The sequence below is a fragment of the Buteo buteo genome, chromosome 10 (assembly GCF_964188355.1).
Source record: "Buteo buteo chromosome 10, bButBut1.hap1.1, whole genome shotgun sequence".
In the NCBI taxonomy this organism is placed as follows: domain Eukaryota; kingdom Metazoa; phylum Chordata; class Aves; order Accipitriformes; family Accipitridae; genus Buteo; species Buteo buteo.
Window position 1 is genome coordinate 18,862,923 of NC_134180.1, and position 21,893 is coordinate 18,884,815.

Sequence of the window (21,893 nt, forward strand, 5' to 3'; positions counted from 1 at the left end):
ATTACCTTAAAGTCTTAAAAAATTTTTTTGAACTACTCATTTCATATCTTAAGAAGAAAAGCCTGAAACGGAGAATGCAGGTATGCAGGGGGTTGGGTTGTGGGAATTCTTCAGATACATTTAGTTTTCTGTCTGACTGTTAAGGCTTTTCTAAGACTGAATTTCTGGAACGGAATCACTTTTGAGGAACCAGCTTGATTACAGTACAGTGCCTGAGATTTGAATTGTGCATCTAAAGCTTTCTGTGGTAATAACACAAATCATAATTTGTGGTTAGAAACTCTGAATGCCTCTTAAAATTGTGAAAAGGATTAGAAACTTATATTTCAGCTCTTTCTTGGGTAAGGAGTATCTGATGCAAAACATGCTGGTGACAAAGGCTGTTCTTTGCATTCTTTTTCTCTGTGTGTTTGTCCATGTCTGTAAGGATTGACTCGCAGGTCAGTAGATGTTAACATTCAATTAAGCTTATGCAGGCAAACTTTTCCATTTTTAACTATTCCAAATTTCTTTATTGCTTTATGTTTGCATTCTTGACTTTGAATCCTAATACCAGTGAACACATAATATTCTGATCCTGTGGTAGATTTGATAGGCACTGAGAAATCTAAGAAGCTTATTTATTACCGGAATTGGCTAGAGAGTATAACTTCGAAAAATACACAGAGATGCTAGATATGTTTGTTGTTCCTTTGCCTATGCATTGTGAATGAGTGATTCTGCTGCTGCAAATTGTCTCAAATCTTATATTTTTTACTTCAATGTTTAAGGTTTTTTGCTACAATCTTCCTTGTCTCTTAAAGAAAATTCCATTCTATTTAAGAAGGAAAAAAAAATAAAAAAATTACCTGGATGCCTTCAGAGGAAGGAGATGTGTTTTTGTGAAAGTTTGTTAGGTTTGTTTGTTTGTTTGTTTTGTTTTGTTTTTAAATTGCTCTAGGTAGAATCAAGGTTTATTTTTCTGTTCTGTTCCATGTCAGGATGTTGACAATGTGTCATGCTGTAGAAGCACAATCCCGAAGGGAATGAAACTAGTGCAGGTGCAAACAAAACTATGTTTTCATGTTCTAAAAACCCAACACTGAAGTTTCTGAGATGGATGTATATACATTTTTTTAAGCTTGATAGCTGTCATCTGGGAACGGCTGTGGAGGGAATTCCAATAAATTGTGTTCTTGGCAATAGCATATCCCGGGTTTAGGATATTGTTTTCTTGGAAAGTCCCTTCAGTACAAATGCTTGTAACATTGAATAGCAGGATCTGGTAATCTAGGTTAATTTGTGAAACAAAGGATGCTGAAAATGTTTTGTGGACTATATTAATAACTCTTCTTATTAATTTTATTAGATTTTGTATCATCTTGAAATGAGCTTTTTTGAAGTATACAATGAGAAAATTCATGATTTGCTTGTCTTTAAAGCTGAAAGTGGACAGAAGAAACAACCAGTAAGTTGCTCACAGAAAGAAGTATATGCATAATCTCAAAGTAGTGGCATTTATTCTGTAAACACAAATGACAAGTGATCATTGTTTTGTTATCTATGTACCTTAGATTGTTGTGAATAATGGGTTTCAAGTAAAAAAAAAAAATAATCTCACTATATGACTTTAAGCAAAATGCTTGGCAATTCAGAAATGCTAAGCAAAACCAAAATCTCACTGAAATAGAAACAAAGCAATTCAGTAGAACCTCAAAATTGTTAACATATCTATCTGCAAAATGAAGATGATCTTATCAGCCTTTATAAAAAAAACTTTTAGAATATTATTAACTAAATCTCCAGATTATATTAAGTCTTTTGTGCAATATAATTTGAGTTATAATCTTATAATTTAGATTGAGTTCTAAAGTAGACGGGTGACAGTGTCAGGAGGCTTCCAATGGTGTTTGGGGGGGGGACGGGGGACAAAAGTATTTGCCTAATTGTATTTGATCCAACAGTCTCCTCAGTTCTCAACACTACTGAAATGTCCATTCACTTTCTGAAAATATCTATTTATTGTTTATCTACTGGGGTGCCTGTTTGCCACTGCCTCTACATATCTAACTGCAGTCCATAGTATATTAATGAAAAAATGTTAATACTTGCAAAGGCAGAATTTTTCCCTACTTTGTTTCCTCTGTGTATTTACATTGCCCAGCTACAGAAAACTACTATCATGTAAGAGCTTAATACTGAAGTGGATAATATCTTCCCAATTCTTTCCCCTGGATTATTTACTACTTAGTGCTATGGGGCTGTCAGGAAGTTCCTTTTTTTTTTTCAGTTGGTTGGTTGGTTGTTTCCCAAGAAGGTGTGGGGGGGAACTCAGTTGTCTGATTAATTAGTTAAGGATCACTAGTTAAACTAGTTCAGCTAGTTTTTAATGCTTGTATGTTAGAATATGTAAAACCATAAATTAAAGAAATTTGTGTTAAGTAGGGGATGTAGGGAAGGAATTTATTACGTTTGATTTATTAAAAAAAAAAACTACTTTCTGTACTTTGACATATTGAACACTATACTGGCCACTTGTGTATAAACTATGAGTATTAGTTTATGATAAAGAAGATACACTGCTTTCAACTTGCTGTTGAAATAAGTCCTTTATCCTAAGCTTGGGACTTGTGTGGACTACTTATACAGAAGTAAAGAGTATACTGTCTTGTTTATAGCAGGAGTGCTTTCATCTGAGTTTTGTCAATGATTTTGAGCTAAGCTATTTAATTTGGAAACATAATAGATTTCTGTTGCAGAAAAGGTTTGTTTTTTTTTTTTTTCTGATGTAAATGCCTTCTATAAGATACATGTTCTTGCAGTTAGCTCTGTGAGCAGTGGCCTGGTACAGTCTGCTGTGATTTCTCAGGCAGCTGGAGAAATTCAGTTGTAGGTATTTTCCTGAAAAATATCATTCTAGATGATTCATACTAGGTTTTGTTTGACAAATGTCATACTAGATAGACTTTCTCTTAATTTTAAGATATTCCTGAGTGCTAGGTCTAGCTAATGCACTCCTAATAATTTTTATTTTAATTAATTTATTTATTTTTATTCTCAACAGCTTCGTGTAAGAGAACATCCAGTGTTAGGTCCATATGTGGAAGGCCTGACAGTGTAAGTGTTAACTGTTCACATTTTAATAGGTATATGGTGTAATCCTGAAAGAGTGTGCCAATTATTATCTTGAGGCTCTGTGAAAGCTTGTGTACTCACCAGTAAATTAGGCAAGATCTTAGTGTCATGTAGTTTTATGAAAATGCGTACCCATGTCTAGCTTGATTTGACACATTTCCTTTAGCGTATTGCTTTAGTGAAATAAGTGTGTGGGAGTCTCAAGACAACTGGAGCTTTCATGGTATGTTTGTATTTTGTCTGTAACTGAGGAAATGTTTCAGAATGCAGGCAGCAGGGGAAAATGTAGAAAGAAAACCATCTGAACCCAAGCTTTTCTTTTTCTCTCACCTTAGGAATGTTGTCAGTTCTTACTCTGATATCCAGGTAAGAGTTTTTTCTTTACTAAAAGGGAATGTAAATATTTCTACTTGTTCCTTTCTTCACTGCTGAAAACTAAATTCCGTGGATGGGAAGAAAATGCTTTACAGACTGTCCAGTAGTCTATGATATTTCAGTTGATTTTGTAAAAGGCTAATGAAGACTAGCCCTATATAAGGGAGCTAAGTAGATGCATACAGGCAAGCGTCACTCTCTTCACATGGTTATCTCTTAAGTTTTAATTTGTCCCTTATAGAGTCATGATTTGTGTTAATCACTCTATTTGCAAATGTTTTAATCTTCAGTTAACTACCCAAAGTAGGTTTTGGTTTCACATCCTGACTTTTATCTTTTACAGAGTTGGCTTGAACTAGGAAATAAGCAGAGAGCAACAGCTGCTACAGTAATGAATGACAAGAGCTCTAGATCTCATTCTGTCTTCACCCTTGTCATGACACAAACCAAGGTATTGCTGGGTTTTTTATATCTGTTCAAACCAGGTAGTAAAAATTTATTTTGTGTGCTGCCTAGAAAACTGTTGTGAGAATATACTTGAAGAAGATGAATAAAGCACAGGGCATTTTAACATGTCTTTCTTCACAGCAAAACTTGTTTTATTTTACATGCTTTGAGTAGTTTCTGATGTGTCTGTGCTACATATATTTATAGCAGTAATATAAATATGTCTAGACTGGCAGATCTGGGAGTAGTTCCAAGCATCTGAGTGTGAGTTTTGAGATGTAACTGGAATCCTAATTGAGACCAGACCTATTTTCACACTGCTGCCAATACATCTTAGCTTCTAAGAAGGTTAAGCTATGCAAAGTGGATAGCTGTGCTGAGTTCCTGCAGGCGATGAGCTGGGACAATAGTAGGAGATGCAGTTTCTGCTCAGTTGCAACACAGTTCACAGAGTAAATGTTTCCTTACTTCAGGATGTCTCTCACCCATGTGTCTCCAGCATATAGGGACTACAACTCCTCACCTGATTTACAGATGTGTAACAGACAAAACATGACTAAGTGAGATGAGCTTGAAAACAGAAGTGAAATAGGTAGAGCTCCTCAGAAGTCTACAGACTGTCAGTTTTCTCCATGCACAAATAACTTGTTGCTTTGGGTTTTTTGTTGTTCTTGATGGGTTTAATTTTTTTGGCCCAGTTTCCTAATCTCCTTCCTTCTTCCGCTCATGGTTCTCACCACTAGATTATTTCTTTTCTCTATCAGAACTAGTCCCGAGACTTTTCCACTTATTACTTAGCTGATCTTCATTGGTCTAAGTCAGTAACAGCTAAAGATTTCCATGGTTATTGGATAGCCACAGTAGTCAAACTTCAGATCCAAACCCCTAGTTTGCTAATCTGTTATGGTTGCAGTTTATGCTTATACGGTTATTCAGTGGCAAACAATTGATACTATGTTTAAAAGTCTGAATTTAGTCTCCTTCAAGGGATGTACATGAAGGTACCTTGTCAAAAAGTAAATGGAAGTGTAGATTTTTTTAATGTATTTAAAGTGAACAGCTTGTTAGATTTCTGCTTGTCCTTGGCCTTTTTGTTTTGGTTTGAATGCAAACATCTCCCTTTTTTCCAGGTAAAACTTGTGGATGAAGAACAATGTGATCATAGGCTTACCAGTCACATAAATCTAATTGATCTAGCTGGCAGTGAATGCTGCTCAACAGCTCAGACCACTGGAGAAAGGCTGAAGGTAAACCAAGACTGGAAATCTGTGGAAAAGGACAGACTCCAAAGAATACCCCTAAACCCCAAAGCATCCTCATCTATCAGGACTCTTGGGCAGGAACTGTAGTTATAAAAGGATATGTAGACCTTCTGCTTTTAAGTATTGCATAGCATATTGCTAATGAGGTTGGGTGGCCCTAAGAAGCTGTTTTGACTGTGCAGTATGGCAGGCCAGATCTTGCTTAGGACAGCACTCCCCACACTATGCAGGCCTAATGATCCTTTAGAAGGAATGAGGAAAAACTGTCCACATGACTTTCCAAATCATGAATTGGATATTGCATGGAGTTGGGGCTTGCCCCTTTTTTGGGGGGTTTAAGTAAATAGAGTTTCTTATAAGAGACTTTCTTTCAGGCTGCCCTCATAAGTTTGATGGTTCTTAACACTTCTTACTTTAAAGCCAGGGTCTCTGTTCTTTTGAAATGAAGATCTTCTAGGATACTCTGGCAGCTTATTGTTGTTTTTTAACATCAGTGGTGACATTTACTATGTTACAGCTGTACCATACATTGAATAAGCACAATTAAATCAACAGTACAGTCAATAACATCACAGAAGAAAATACAACTGTATTTATAATTATTTTTATTTTCGTTTTATGTAGGAGGGTGTGAGTATCAATAAATCACTGTTAACCCTTGGAAAGGTTATTTCTGCACTGTCTAAACAATCTCAAAATGGAAAGAAAACTTTCATTCCTTACCGGGAATCTGTCCTTACTTGGTATGTATACTTCAGGATTTTTTATATAGAAGTAAAATCTTTCTCATCCTCTTCTATTCAGGAGGCATCACTTCCCCTCCTTCCCTCCCTCTCTCTCAAATGTCCTATGGAGGGAAGAAATTAGAGTGTTGTATCAGGTAAAGGACAAACAGGACTTTGGTTTGTATTTTAGGTAGCTAACAATCGCTCTCAAACAAGTAGCAAGACCCTAGGTGTTTTGTATTTAATCTGTTCAGATTGAGAAGTTTTAATTTTTTTTAAATGTGGTGGCCAGGGATTGACTTCTACTCTCCTGTCAAATGAAGGTTGTTAAAGGAAAGTCTTGGTGGAAATTCACAAACTGCTATGATTGCTACAGTAAGTCCAGCTGCCAGCAGTACTGAAGAAACACTCAGCACTCTTCGCTATGCAAAACAAGCTTGTTCAATTATCAACATTGCTAAAGTAAATGAAGATGTGAATGCCAAGCTAATCACAGGTGGGGTTGACTTCTGCAGTCTTTGAGGGTTTTTCATCTGCATGTGTGTTTAACTTACTGCTCTGTAAGAGTTGTTGTTACTGGTAGTCTATTGTGTTGACTGACTACTTGTCAACTAGGCTAATACAACCTAGGATATCTTCCTTTTAATATTATTCTTTTGTGAGCTGCTTTTTTTGGCCAAAGTTCAGATGATATCTTACGCTACACTTGAGAACATGGAATGGGGGAAGGTGTTTTATTTTTAATTAAATGACAGGATGAATTTTCTAGTATTGTACTGAAATGTCTAAACCCTATTTTGTCTTTGTTTTTTGTGCATACTGTGTGTCTGGTTTATCTAATGTAGAATTGAAAGCTGAAATTGAAAAACTGAAGGCAGCTCAGAAAAGCGCTCTGAACACTGATCCTGAAAAATACAGATGTTATTTGCAGGAAATAACGTCTTTGAGGGTAAAATTGCACCAGCAGGAGAGGGACACAGCAGAAATGCAAAGGTTGGGCAGTCATTAATGTTTTACTTCAAAATAGAAATGGTAAAATTTACATGCTGTAATTTTTCTCCTTTTCTCCTAATCTGTTGTGTTATTTTCTTCTCGATATATTAAGGGCCTGGAAAGAAAAATTTGAACAAGCAGAAAAAAGGAAATTAGAAGATATAAAAGAATTGCAGGTACGTTTTCTTTCTCCGCTTCACTTTCCTATAGGAGATAGTACAGAAAATATAACATCAGCAAGCCTTGCAGCAGAATTAGTAGTTGTAAGATTGGGTTTTCTTAATTCTATTCTTTTAACAGACCACTGTGATGACTTAGAAAAATTTAATACAGATACTTGAACACACAAAGTAAATTGTTAATTTATACAGAGCTATCTTTTATCTAGAAAGCAGGAATAGCATTCAAAATGGACAATCATTTACCAAACCTTGTCAATCTCAATGAAGATCCTCAGCTTTCTGAGGTCCTGTTGTATATGATCAAAGAAGGAGAAACTACAGTTGGAAGGTATACACCAAACTCGAAACATGATATCCAGCTTTCCGGAGTGCTAATTGCTGATGACCATTGGTATGTAGTGTTTTTATACTTTAAGCGAGAGCAGGAAATATTTCTTCTCACCCTTCCCTTTCTTTTGGAGTCACTCTTCCTTCTGGCAGTAACAAAATTTGGTTTTCTATCCAGGAAAATACTATTTAGGCATAATATTTGTACTGCTCAATGATTAAAGTAACGTCCTTCTGTTCCCTCCAGAAATCTGTTAACCAAGGTGTTTTAATTTCTTTGTTAATTTGATTCATGTAGCAAAGTTTTCTATTTGTGCAGAAGTGCTGGATAAGGACCTGATGAAATGATAATGTGTGATAACTATTACATTAAGTTCAATGGAAAAGCGAAATGCCTTGACAGTTCTTACTTAAAACTAAAAATAGAGAGCAACTTGGCCATATTGCAGAAATATTATTTAAAGTGTATTCTATGCAACTGATCCCAGACAAATTGCTATAAGAAACTTAACTAATCAGTTACTGAAAACATGAAAGATGTGGGTTTGTTGGGAAATCAAGCATTATCAAAGAAATGCTCAGATGACAGGGTATTGTAGTAATTGTTTGGCAGCAGATTCTTCTTAGATTTAAATATTGATTCTCTTCCAAAATATAGATTGTCACTCATTAATTATGTATGTTGTAACCAAATAGTATGAAGACAATCCGCATCTGGAAAAACAATAACAGGACACTATCTAAAGCATGAGTTTTAGTCTATAACAAACATCATTTGCAATTAACATGAGCTACTGATATTGCAAATGTTTCTTGTTTTCAGTGTTATAAAAAATACTGTTGGTGAAGTGAGTATTATTCCACTGAGAGAAGCAAAGACATACGTAAATGGGAAATGCATTTTAGACCCAACAGTTCTGCATCATGTAAGTAACTGTTTTGGTAATAGTAATATGTGTATGTGTGGATTTCTTTGCTTTGTTAATATTACAACTTCAGACTGAAGGTTTTCTTAGAAGGCTCTGAAACTGTAAATATTTATCTCTTCCTCTTTGATTTCTAGCCCCACCTATTATGTTATAAGCACTGTAAATTTGCCTATGAGCCTGAAAGTTATAGAACAAACTTTTTTCCCCCTCCACCTTTCCAAATAGGGTGATCGAGTGATCCTTGGGGGAGACCATTATTTCAGGTTTAATCATCCAGTAGAAGTTCAGAAAATTAAAAGGTCATCTTGTGGGACTATGTTTTTGCATGATAGTCCAAAAGATTTTGAATTTGCGAAGAATGAGCTTCTTATTGCACAGAGAACACAGTAAGTATTATATCTTGTTCTAAAAACAAATTCAGTTGTTAATGCAACCGTGCAATAAGTTTAAGAAATAAGAAACTGAAGATCATTAATTATTTCACAATAAGGAAAGTTGGAAAATAGCAAGGTTATTGTTAACTCAATTTATACTGGAAATGAAGTCCCAGACTTAGCTGAAATGAATGTATACCTGTAAGAGGTGATCACCACAATCTAGTCTGGTTGTCAAGAACGTAGACCACTATTAAAGAATCACTGAGCTCCGGAGACCCTCAAGATAGTGTATCTCTTCAGATTCATTTCTCTCCAAGCACATAATGAGTCTGAAACTGACTTTTGATGTTTTAGAGATATTTAAACCCTGAAAAGCAACTGTCTTAGGAAAATCGAGAAGAACCCAAAGTTACAAACTTGGTCTTCTGTGGTGGTGGAGAATTGGAGAGACAGTGAAGCGTTACTTGTGCTTGCTTTATTCCTGGGAGTTATTAAACCACAAGACTCATTGACTTCAAATTTACTTTTCTGCATCTTGACATGATTTACTGAGTTTCTATTATGGTTCTTAATTTTTGTGAAAGGTACATAATAAAATAAAAATGGAAATCAAGTGGACTTTAAAAATTTGGAATGTCTTCCATCTTTACCAGTGTCTACATTTTCCCTATGAAATCAAAAAGATCTAGATAAAGTATAAAAGTTTTTCTGAAAAAAGCCCCCAAAAACCAACCAAAACAAAAAAAAAAAACCCAAACCAACTGAAAGAACCCCTCATCTTTTTACTGTTAAAATTGGAGGGTTCTGTCATGATAGAAGAAACAATTATAATCTCTACGCAGTCTGTAAGATTAAAGACAGCGTTCTAAACATATGATACTTCCACTTGTAGGCTTGAATCAGAAATTGAAGAGGCACGACTCAAAGCCAAGGAAGAAATGATGCAAAGTGTCCAAATTGCGAAAGAGATGGTTCAGCAAGAACTGACCTCACAAAAAGAAGCTTATGAAAGCAAAATAAAATCACTGGAAGCAGAGGTGGTAAGCTGTTGTTGCATGATTCGTAAAACCTATCAATAAAATAAAGCAGAAGCTGTTGTATTGCGTTTCTATTTGTTTGTTTTTTGTTTGAGGTTTTCCTATTTTTTGTCTTGTATACTATAACAGTGTCTTAGGGAACACTAAGCTCATTCTTCTTTAAAAAAAAAAAAAGTCACCCTTACTAACACAAGAAGCTGTAAAGCAGGTATCCCCTTCAGAATTATTCTAGGGATTTTGGTTTGTAGAATTAGTCAGGAACTAAAATGTTAATCCAGTGTGAATTTGATGAGAGCGTAACTTATATGTGAAGAAAAATCCCTACCAAATCTAACTTGTTCTATGAGACTTTTAAATTACTACAGTGTTTTAGTTAATAATGGCTTTTTTTTCTTCCAAGTTTGCATGCTACTTTGTTAGTCTTTTCAATACTTTTACAATATGCAGAAGTTGACATAGACTAGTACATCATGGTAAAACAATAATCATGATGGAGTATCTTATTTCTTAAATGTGCTATAGATCACATAACATGATGCTTGTCAACTAGGATGTAACCTTTCACTGCTGACACTGGGCTGAGTAGTCCACGGGGGCTGCATTGTTTTAAATGTATTGAAGAGACAATAAACCTGAATATCTGCCTATGGGATGGGTCAGAAATGCTGTAGAAGTGGCATACCTCCTCTCATCTGTCCTTTTTATATATTAGAGAGAAGAATCTCGTAAGAAGCAAATCCAAGAACTGAATAACCAAAAAGCTGCAACTAAAATACAGGAGCTAGAGAAGGCAAAGCAAAACCTTGAGCTAGAACTACACTTCAGTAAGAAGCGTTTAGAAATGGAGACCTTAGCTACCAAGCAGGTAATTTTTTATTTTTTTTTTTTTTAAAAGTTTTTTAGGTGATAAACTGTGTTTTGTTTGAGGGTTTTTTTTACATGCATCATTGTAAATGAAATATTTTTGAAGATTTTTTTTAGTTCTGCATGATTTTATGCAAAAGAACAGATGTTTTGTTTACACTCTGGGTATGATACTGTATTAAATTTGGGGATAAACTAATGCTGACCTTATTTCTTATGGCTTCAGGGATTAATATAAGTAATGACTGCTTTTTGTCTGGTGTTCATATATATCTGACTGCTGCAACAAATATGACTTAATTTTTTTAAGTTTTATTTTTAATTCCAGTGCTTTTTTAAGCATAACAATATCTAAGCAAAACCAGAAAACTCTGAGTTTGAAGATGAAGGTTTTCATATTCATATAGCAGATGTCCAATATAAATTTTATCCTGCTCTGAGAGTCTTTAAAATGACAGCAACAAGAAATTGTGCTTCAATAAACAGCATTAAGAGGGTTTTTTTTCTTTTTTTGTTTTTTTTCTTTTTTTTTAATCCCCCCTCCAAGGCTCTAGAAGATCATACAATTCATCATGCAAAGATACTTGAAGCTCTGGAAGCTGAGAAGCAGAAGATTGCCGAAGAAATACGCATGCTTCAGAAGAATCGTGGAAGTGGGAATAAAACTATGACTAGTATGTATATATATAACGTTGCAAAGGTAATGCTGACTTCTCTTTTGCTCGGTGGGCTTGGATTTAGTGGATGTGGATCCAGGAGCTTTTCCTCTAATGCTTCTCTAATGATCCTAAATGAGAAGAGCCCTTTGGCTGCTGCGAACCTTTCTGTTCGTAAGCTGTACATATCAGACCATGCTAAAAGGTGTTTTAATCACACTGGGGGTGGTTCGGTGGATATGCATGCAGTCTGTATTTACCCTGATTACTTAAATAGTCCATCCCCCTTCTAGCTGAACTGGTTAGGCATTAATTGGGGAAACTGGAGTAACAGAAACGATTCTGTTTAACTTCCTTTCTCAGATTAATATATAGTGTCTGGTGTTATGCCTCTATTTCTGAAATACCCTTTACCTGACCTTTTATAAAGGGTTATCTTGGCTGGGAGGGTCATTTTTTCCCAATGTATTGGGAATTCACAGAACTGTTGTTAGCTAAATTCCATTCCACATTTGGTTGTCACTTCTTTTTTGCATTTTTTTCTAACCCTACAGTTGTTGCCTGACATTGTTCAATCCACTTAATCATTATGTGCTATATTCTTTATTAGTTCCACTTAGCTGGAATTCTCTGAAGCTATCTGTGATGATCAAAGAGGCCAACACCATTAGTAATGAATTAGGGAAAAACACTGTTTTCTGCAGGTGAGTATCTGAGTTAGTTAATTGTAAGGGGTTATATATATAATTGGGGGGTGGATTCTGGATGTGCAGGGAGCTGTTTGTTTTTCTTTTGACAGTTTTGTTAAATTGAAGATGATAAATCACTTTTGCAAACTAGGTTTAGTTAAGTGTGTAGTTTAGCTTTGTTAGTTTGAAATGTGAATTTCAAATTTGAATTTTAGATCAGGACTTTAAAGGTATGTCTACAGACAATTAATTGTGTATTGAGTGTGCTTTGGAGGTGAATCTGCTGATGCCCATGTCCATCCTGCTTTGGTTCATATATTAAAGTGGTCCTAAAACACATTAACTGCATTCCTTTTGGACAGAACTAAACCGGGGAATGTGTGCCAGCCACTAGAGGGTGTTCAGTTCACAGGACCACAGCAGAGGTAGTTCAAAGTAAAAACCTCAGAACATAGTTATAGTGGGTATCGAGTGTTTGGGACCAGTTGTTTCACTCCACAGGTCTCTTGCTATGCCATGCTACTTGTTAGTCGGAGATTAAGAGTGTTCTAGAAGTTAACCCGTATATTGGTCAGGTGTTCTTTGTGTAAGCACAGATACATTAGTGCAGAGAAAACTCTGTATCATTTTTTTTAAAAAAAAAAGCTACAGTAAATGCAGGTAAGCTAGGACTTCCTAGTAGGTGTATGTATTACTGTGTTGTTCAGATGTTGCCTTTTCATATCCTTCACCAAGAACTGTGCCAGTAGAATTCTGTAACATGTATTTGGTTCTGAGTGTCTGGAGAGCCAGGAACTTGTATGCTAGTAACTACTTCTATCTCTGAATGCAGAGATTCCTTTTTTTCCTTTACATAAAAATTTCAATGGCTACACTAATGTTTGTTTTGAGATACATGATGTCTCAAGCAATTTCTGTTTGTAATCACATTTTTATTCTCTGTATAATCCTATCTACAAGTACCTTGTTTATTTTTGCAATATGAATAGTATTTTTTGTCTTTAATTTTTTTAAAACTTTCTCAAATTCTTAGGCACGACAAAATTGATGATAAAACAGGAACAGTGTCTTCTGTTCAGGTGCAGGTTCGTAACATCAAACTGGGAATAGCAACTTTCTGGAGCCTAGAGAAATTTGAATGCAAACTAGCAGCAATGAAAGAACTCTATGAGGTCAGTAACAACTGAAGAAAAACTACTAATAATCAGTAATATTTTGTCCAAGATAAGATTCTGGTAATCCATACAGGAGGAAAATATTGGGGGCTTCTTCTGGTTTTTATGTGATCTTAAACACCAAGACACATGGTTATTTTTTTATTCAACACATGTATATGTACTTGTACATCACACAGAAAGAGGACGGTAGAAATTAGTTATTTTATTCAGGTCATTTTGTGTACAGAGTGGGAAGTAGTAAAACAAGGACTGCTTTGTCATTTTTTTGGTTGTTCAGTTGTTTATCTGTTCTAGAAGAAAACTTGACTTTTTAAGGTATCACTTAAATTTTCATTACTATATTTTATTTTTCTTCGGTTCTGCTAAGTTAATTTGCTACTGCTTGCTTTTGTCTATATGTGCTTTAGGTTCTTCAATGGGAGTTTTTAAAGGCATTTTTCATCTTTTTTTCTTTAATCTGACAATTAGGGTGCATATTAATTCCTTTTTTGAATTCCATTGCTTCTAATCAGATAAACTGTATTTTTGTACTGTATCTCTCTAAATGTGCAGTACTTTGTTTCATATCATACTATCTTTTGTATCAAAAAGGAAGATAGAAGAAAGGGAGAAGTGGGAACAGTGCCTACATTTGACTCTGTATCCACAAAACCCCCTATAACCATCAGGTAAAATCTTTGTAATTATGTAAAGGTAGACATTGGTTCCAAATTATTGAATACACATAAGATTACAGTATCAGCTCTTATTTGCTGGGAAAATGGTACATTTTTTTTATCTCCTAAAGAGAGAAATATTGTAAGAAATAAGTTTATCTTTATTGACTCCATATGAACAGAGAGTGTTTTCATTGCATTTTTTTTCTGTGTTTTAGAGCCAAACACTTGAGAGGCTTAAGAACTACTTGGAAAACAACCAACCAACCCCCCCCAAATAAGCAAACAAACAAAATCTCTCAGATCTCTTAGTTGGCCTTTAAAAGTACTTTCATTTTTTTTAGTGGTAATAGAGTATTTTGGGATTTTCCAATCTTCAGGGCTGATCATAGCATGTTGTTTGTTTTTTGGGTTCTGCCATATGAATTCAAAGTTGTTTTATTAGACTGTGGTGAAATAACGAAGGATAAAGGAAGGAAAGTTATTGGAGATGAGAAAAAGCTAGTTAACATGAGGGAAAGATAATGATCTTGTATTTCATGCTATACTAGTCTGGAGTTTTTTTGATTAATGCACAAAAGAAAAATATATATTTAGGACCAGGTTTTAGATTGAGAGCAGCTTGTCTAAATTTGTTCTGTGCTTCAATTTGTGATTCTCCTGATCATATAAGTTCTTTTCATTCCAATATTTGTATTATGTTTAGTCTGGAACAGTATTGAAAAATGAGTAGAAATTGTTTCAAATAACTTATAAATAAATATTTGTATGCTTGCTATTTCCAAATGTGAATCATATTCTGGCATAAGTAGCATATGTGAAGTTTGCAGAGGAAGATATCTCAACTGTTGGAGCACTGAAGGTGCTGGTAGGGAAAAATACAAAGGCTTTCTCACTTCAGAATGCTCTTTTTTTCTACCTTAGAAATAATTGCATCTCACTAAATAATTATGTTTTATTTGAAAGAATAAGTTCTTCATATATGAGTATATATCTGAATTAAAAATCTTTCAATATGAAGTCCAAAAAGGAAAAAAGCCATTAAAGAAAAGCCAGATAAAAACCTGAGGAAACTCTCCTTTATGATATAAGTCTGTAATATGCAAGTATTTCCAGTGACAGAAGAATATTGCCATGTTTATTGCTAAAAACTGTTTGGATCTTAACAATATCAGAGACCGGATTATACTTCCTGCAGAAAACTATTGCTAAAACTGTACACTAATCCAGATATAAAAATAAAAAAGTAAATTATACGTCCAGAGTTTTAATATATCTGGGACTTAGAGAGAGATGTGAAAAAGTTTTGTATTTGGTGTTCCTGTATCTCAGATGTTGGGTAGCTAGGTGTCTTCACTAAATGTTTACCTTGTTTTAGTTTGTTTTCAAACACTTAAACCTCAAGTTGGCTGGCAATCAGTTATCTTCTAGATTATACATATCTTAATGTTTTTTCTTTTGTTAAAATTACTGTACTACTGTTAATAGAACATGTTGTATTCATCCATAGGTTGAATGCTTTATTATCACTCTTCTTCTGTTTAACCCTTCTTCTCCCTTGTGTTTATTTTTTCAGAGTAATGATAGCAATAAAGCTGCTGATGTGTTTTATGACCCTGCTGATGAGTGGGAACCTGACCTTTCAGATGCTTCAGTTTCCTCCCTTTCCAGAAGAAGGTGGTAATAATTTTAGTTCTTTTATCTATGCTTAAAGCAAAAAATAATTTGTGTAATTATCTAAGCATGCTTCTGTGCCACTAACATAGTCTTTTATTTATTATTTTTTCTTTTACCTTATTATAATGTCAAACTTAACAAATTGAATGAGAATTTATTTATATATTTGAGGAGAGGGGGGGAAGTTTAAATTAAATGTTACCTTACTACGCTTTACTGGCTTCACTTATGAAATGTGTGTTAGTATGCAATATGTTGCTAATAAGAATTGCGCACCTGCTCAAGCAGTTTGGCAAATTAAACAGCAATGTTTCTGAGGTCTGGCATAGCTTATATGCAATGTATGTCTGATCAGTGCCAGAGGGTTTTATGTACGACCATTGACAACTTCCTGGAGGTAATTAAAGGCTGTTACCAATTACTTCAGAAAGCTATCAGAAATTGATACATTTGTCTGTAGCACAGGACTTTTAATTAACCTGCAGAGGACCCACAGGTTAAGACTGTAGATACCCATGTATTTAGTTAGTAACACAAGTGATTTGAAATAGGCATTTGGACATCTGTTCCCATCCTTGCTTACACCATACACTGTGCCAAACTGATGAGTTCTTCTGTTCGTTCATTCTCTTATCTTTCCTCATGGACAAGAAATAGGAATAAAAGTTCCTCCATACCCAGAAGTATATTTTCTCAAAACATGTAAGGCTTTCTAAACTCTGTATCTAGATATCATCAGTGCAGAGTGAAATGTGTAGTTTTAAATTTTTTCTTCACAGTTCTATAATATGAAAGCATTGTTTTTAAGGAGTAAATTGCAGCTGGTTTGGGACCCTGTATTTGAAGTTTTGGCCTTGTAACAATATTTATAACTGACTTGTAAACTTCTGCAAATTGTAGCTTATAACAGAAATGCTAACAGGTCCTTAACTATAGCTTTGCTAGTGGGTAGCAGCCCATATGATTGTTGTTATTCTGCTGTAAAGCAGGTGAGTTTATCTGACTGTAAATTTTGGAAGGCATTCCTGACTATTCCAAGTAAACAAAAATTACCCTTAAAGAATGCAATGGGTAAACAGTTTCTGTATTTTTAGTCCAAATGCTGTTTTAATGATAGAATAATGTTGGAATACTTTTCTTTGTGTGATGCTGCATTCTGTACAGTATTATAATGTGTGTTCTTGAATCTCAGAAGTGTCTTTGGTTTTTGTTCTCCATATTGTAAAAATGCAACAATATAAGCTGAACTGAACAAGAAAAGGTACTGGAAAAGGGAAACTGGCATTGTATGCTGCATTGACAGCAGTTAACTGATGTCAGTCACAAAGACTGGTGAAATAAATTTAATTCCATGTGCTACTCTAAGAGTTGGTGCTTCTGATGTGTAGTGTCATGGAGCACAAAGGACAGGCTGTTCCAAAAGCAAAGGTCAGTTTGGGGCTGAATGTGACAAGAAGATAGACAGGGCACTGCCCTTGCCAAAAAGAGCCTAGCCGCACAGTGCCTGAGTGAGGTGAGCAGAGTAGGTCTGGTAATGGTAACCAGGGTCAGCCAACAGTCTAGATCCACAGGTAAGTATGTAATGACAAGGCAGGGCTGAGGTTAAGTCAGGAAATGGGCTCAGTGAGTCAGGATTAGGTCCAGGGACTGTTGGCAGGGTCAGCCTGCAGTCCAGTGATTGCCTGGCATGGCCATTGTGACAAGGTCCCAGGTCAAACTGGGAAGTCAAATCTGCAGGTGCAGATCAATGGCATACATGGCCAGGCACAGGCATGGTTACAACACAACAGCAGTCTAAGTCAGGCAGGACCAAGGGCAGGACATTCATCTTAAATGCAGCTCCAAGAAAAGTTGGGGAGCCCCTCCTATGTCTCCTTCCAGCTGTTTCTTTAACAGCTTCAAGGCTGGCAGAGTCTTCTCAAACAGCTGTCTTACCAAGAGCTGACCTTGGGCACTGGCAGATAAGCACCCAGAGCCAGGCCAGAGAAGCTAAGTTAGCTTGTCTCACTGACAATGGAGAACTTTACAGAACATCTGCTTTCTACCAAGAAAAAAAGCCCTCCTGTCTGGCTTTCCAAAAGCAATTCATTCTGTCCAGCAAACAACATTAAAAAAAGCCAACGTCTGCTTTCTATGGTCCAAGTAGGTATGAAAGAAATGTGTTTTGTCTCAAGTTTTAAATAATAATAATCCAGTAATAAACTAGTAGCTTAAAAATGGGAATGTGGAATGAAGATCCTGCTATAGTAGCAAGAACCTGAAGAAAGTAAATAGGATCTGTCCTATGGTCTGTATTGTCTTGCTTTCACTCTTGTTTAGATTCTGTGTTAACAAGTTCCATTAATTAAAAGTAGATGTTGTTTTGTTTGCCTGATGTCTGTTAATATTCATTGAGCTTTCAGTGGGTCACTCTATCATCCTTTCCTAGGAGTAGAAGTTTTATGAAAAGCAAGAGAATTTCTGGATGTTTATCTGAGATAAAATTGCAACCAATTCAGAATATGCAGACTTCCTGTATATCAGGTACTTACTATATGGCAGAACACCTTTAATTTCATACTGAAAGCTTGAAACTACTACGTGTATAACACATATGCACTTTTAATAGTTGTTTATAAAAAAATAGTGTGGGTTGGAAAACAGAATGAAAAATGTCCTATTTATAGTATCTTCAAGTTTATAGTGTCAAGCTGTTAACAGTAGGGGTTTTTTGTATTTTTGAATATGCTTTTTTAGGGCAAAACTTCCTGACCAGCACTTACGACTCTTATTTAAGAAATTTACCTAAAATATTTTTCTGCTTAACTGTGTGGGTTAACTGGAGGAAGATGATAGTTCATGTAACAAATTGCCAGAGGCTGAATCCTGATACAATAATTTGGAGACTTTGTTTGCTTGAGTTGTTGCTATTCATTCAACTGCTGGGGTTCCCCCAAGTTTTCTGTCAGGTTTTATAAAGTTTCTTCTGAAATACTAGATGCTTCAGTCTTCCAAATATTTTAATGCATTCAGTTATTTTAGAGCGGCTGGGTTTTGTTATTTTCTGTCTCTCTGTATGTTCAATTGTTGAAACAGATGGATTCATTTTGAAGAATTTCACTATGGAATTTGTCTTTGTGCTAACTGAATCTAGAAACTACTTAGAACATTGTATATGCATTTTTTTCTGACTTGCTATCGTAAGTAGTTGAACATCGCTGAAGAAGTAATATAAAATAGTCATTACAAAGACGTGCTGACTGCTCAATCCTATGAAAAGTTTCTTGTGTGTATGTTTTGTTTTTACATCATACAGGTTCACAGAGTAAGTCCAGCATATGTCCAAGCTTTTCTGAACCATTTCTTCCTGGAATTTGCAAAGAATCTATAAGTTCAGCTTTAGGTTTACTGGAACAGAATCATGAAGGAGGAAAGAGCATAGCAGATAGTCTCCTAACTAATTTGTTTATAATTTTCTCTGGAGTGTCTGCCATTTCAAAAGCTTATGAACAGCAAGATGAAGAATGTCAAGAAAACTGTAAGTCTCATTTTCATACCACTTTTAAGTAAATATTACTAATGACTCGTCTTTCAGATGCACAAGCATTCATATGTTTACCTATTGGAAAAATTAACATTCCTTACCTTCATTTGCAAAGGAGACCTTCTGATAGATCTTTCTCTTGTAGTTTTCTCTCTTGATCATGCTGCTCAGTCCTACAGCATCAGAATTATCTCTGCTTTTGACCGGCTTGTGGTTCTAACCAAGCTCTGGCTTAACAATGTCCAAAAGTGCCCTGGATCTATAAAAGTTGATGAAGAAATAAAACAGGAAGTAAAGAACTTGGGAGGTTATTTACAGTTACTTTTGCAGGTAAAGTATATTAAAGAATTCATCTGTGTGGGGAGAAGTTCTACGTATTAATGCAAAACTTAGTACAGACTTGCCAAAACCACTTAAATGACCGATGTATGCATGACAGATGGGCACACCTAGGAAAGATGAACAGCAAATGGTGCATTTTTGCTGGCTGAACTGGTACTCACATGTGCTAGTTCAGAGTAATGCAGACCTTTCTGTGCCCAGGCCCTGACAATAGCAGAGATTCTTAAACATGAAAGGAGAAAATAAAGCATGCAGTGACAAGAGCAAATGCTAGTTTAGATTGTGAAGTGCTACTGTTTATAAATTTATAAACTCATGGCCAGTAAATATTTCTCTTATTCATGCTACAGCCTTGTGAAGAGTAATTTTTTTTAACTGTGTAGTATAATGATACCATTATTCTCTGTGGTTCCAAGGTATGTTTTTTTTAGCTGTGGTAGATAAGCCATTGAAAGTAGGTAGATGTAAAGTTATTGTGTGCTATGAACTCTTGTGTTATAGAAAGTTTGTGCTCTTTGACCAGAGATGCTTTCTACCTTCGGTGAATGATATGCCTTTGTTTTTTCTTAGGGATGTTCTTCAGATATATCCTCAATGGTAACAGAAGCATGGAGCAAAGTAAACCAAACAGTAAAACAAACAATGAAATACATAGGACACTTGGCAGTAGTCACAAGAGCTGATATTTCATTTTCTGAAGAGAACAACATTCCTGCAGCTAGTCTACAGGTGAAAAAATGTTTATTAGAAACAGTAATTAGAAATAGTAATTTTAATGTTGACATCACATTTGTTTTCAGTAACTGCTCAGAAACAAATCATTACATATAACAATTTGATCAACTGAATTAAGTATTTTCAGAGTTTATCTAATACTTCATTTTTATGGTGAAAATGGATATGTGTTAATACCCTTGAATTTTTTTTTTCCTTAAAAAACCCTGCACTTTAAATCTGTATAACTTCCACCCATAAAGAGAAAGCAATGCTGTGCTTTTAGGATTGTATCTGCACTGAGATTGTACAAGTCTACCTATTTCACTAAAATGCAGTCATTATTTCAGTAATCTGTGCTTAAGTACCACATAGAATTTTCAGAAATCTGAAGAAAGTTAGGAAAAGAAGGTTGAAGTGCTGAGCCCCTGTGGTCCAAGAATGACATGTCACTGAATAGACCAGCACTGAACAACTTGCTCAAAACAAAATAGTGTTTCCAGCCCACTACAGAAAAACTTTTTCAATTTAAGGGCACATCAGTTCCTTTAATCATTATGTTTTGAACCTTTATTTTAAAAGGAATTTGCACTTGCCATTTATGATGGAGTAGGCTCAGGGCTGGAGTTTCTTGTTGATACTGTACAGGAAAAAGCAAGAGTGGTGCACAAAGAACTTGTGAAACAATATCCACAAAATGAGGTGAGATGAAAGTAAGATTAAAAACTACTACTATATCTTAGAAGCACTTGATCATGTCCTGTTATTTTTTTAGCAATTCTGTCTAGAAATTTTACAGTAGGAATACAGTTATGATTAGTAATGGAGGTTTGAGATGGCTGGTAAGTGGGAATATTGACTACAATCTTGCAGAAATTTTTACAGTGTTTAGCTTTTCACCCATATGTAGACTCTACATTTAAGTGTGTTTTGTTTAGAATGATTTCTCTGCATTGGAGGGCGTTCTGTGTAAAACTTCACCGTGTAACCATGAAAGAGGCAGAAGATGAAAACTGGCTCAAAGGAGCAAGTGGACCTTTTATTCTGTATACTACTGTTAAGTTTGATTTTTAACAAGATTTAATATTTAATATGTAGTAACACTTTATGATCCTGGAAGTTAATTTTTATTTTATATTGATAATGGTAATCATCTCTGCTATTACTACACTCATTGGTATTGTCAGGAAGATTATTAGAAAGTTTGAAGACTTCAGTTTGTCATACATTGTTACAATCCTTGTCCCAAACAGCATGCTATCTAAATATTAAAATAGTTCAGTGTTATCTTTTAAGAGCTAGTGTTCTCATGTGCTTAACGCTTGGGGTACGCTGAAGCACTTCTATGAATTGGGCACTTCAGAGGGAAATTGGTTGACTACAGTATCTATTTAATAGCACAGGAGCCAGAAATGTCCTGCCTGATTTCATGTTATTCACTGAAATCACAGCTGGCCTTCAAATACTTTCCAGATTGATAAGCAGCAGTGGTATTTTAATTTGAGCATCTCCTTTATAATGCTTTACAGGAAAGGGACAGCAAATTATCTATATTCTATTATTGAGTTGTTTCTGTCACCATCCAAATTTATTGTAATATGAAAAGGAATTACATCAATGGGAAGCTTTTATCCCTTATAGAAAGATCTCATTTTAATTATTCTTGTAATTTTAAGAAGAGCTATTCCTACTATCTCATAATAAACAGATGTGTGCATACTTTTGGTCCCTGTCCCCCCCCCCCCCCCCCCCAGCTAGCAGTTTAGAAGTTATATATTATCAAATTGAATAGGTTTGGGTTTGGGCTTTTTCAGTATGCTGAAGTC

The 21,893-nt window shown here is 35.2% G+C and overlaps 1 protein-coding gene across 1 annotated transcript in view; it reads left to right on the top strand.

The window, feature by feature from the left end:
* The window catches only part of KIF14 (kinesin family member 14), a 35,367-nt gene that overhangs the window by 6,140 nt on the left and 7,334 nt on the right, over nucleotides 1–21,893 (top strand). The window contains exons 5-27 of the mRNA XM_075038857.1: nucleotides 1,349–1,447; nucleotides 3,044–3,096; nucleotides 3,450–3,480; nucleotides 3,833–3,940; nucleotides 5,067–5,183; nucleotides 5,823–5,941; nucleotides 6,247–6,419; nucleotides 6,769–6,916; nucleotides 7,029–7,092; nucleotides 7,305–7,489; nucleotides 8,249–8,351; nucleotides 8,580–8,740; nucleotides 9,624–9,771; nucleotides 10,481–10,633; nucleotides 11,180–11,306; nucleotides 11,899–11,992; nucleotides 13,011–13,149; nucleotides 15,388–15,488; nucleotides 17,917–18,011; nucleotides 18,784–19,005; nucleotides 19,157–19,341; nucleotides 19,924–20,082; nucleotides 20,650–20,769. Coding sequence (XP_074894958.1) covers nucleotides 1,349–1,447; nucleotides 3,044–3,096; nucleotides 3,450–3,480; nucleotides 3,833–3,940; nucleotides 5,067–5,183; nucleotides 5,823–5,941; nucleotides 6,247–6,419; nucleotides 6,769–6,916; nucleotides 7,029–7,092; nucleotides 7,305–7,489; nucleotides 8,249–8,351; nucleotides 8,580–8,740; nucleotides 9,624–9,771; nucleotides 10,481–10,633; nucleotides 11,180–11,306; nucleotides 11,899–11,992; nucleotides 13,011–13,149; nucleotides 15,388–15,488; nucleotides 17,917–18,011; nucleotides 18,784–19,005; nucleotides 19,157–19,341; nucleotides 19,924–20,082; nucleotides 20,650–20,769 — 2,904 coding nt within the window. The remainder of the gene's footprint in view (nucleotides 1–1,348; nucleotides 1,448–3,043; nucleotides 3,097–3,449; nucleotides 3,481–3,832; nucleotides 3,941–5,066; nucleotides 5,184–5,822; nucleotides 5,942–6,246; nucleotides 6,420–6,768; nucleotides 6,917–7,028; nucleotides 7,093–7,304; nucleotides 7,490–8,248; nucleotides 8,352–8,579; nucleotides 8,741–9,623; nucleotides 9,772–10,480; nucleotides 10,634–11,179; nucleotides 11,307–11,898; nucleotides 11,993–13,010; nucleotides 13,150–15,387; nucleotides 15,489–17,916; nucleotides 18,012–18,783; nucleotides 19,006–19,156; nucleotides 19,342–19,923; nucleotides 20,083–20,649; nucleotides 20,770–21,893) is intronic.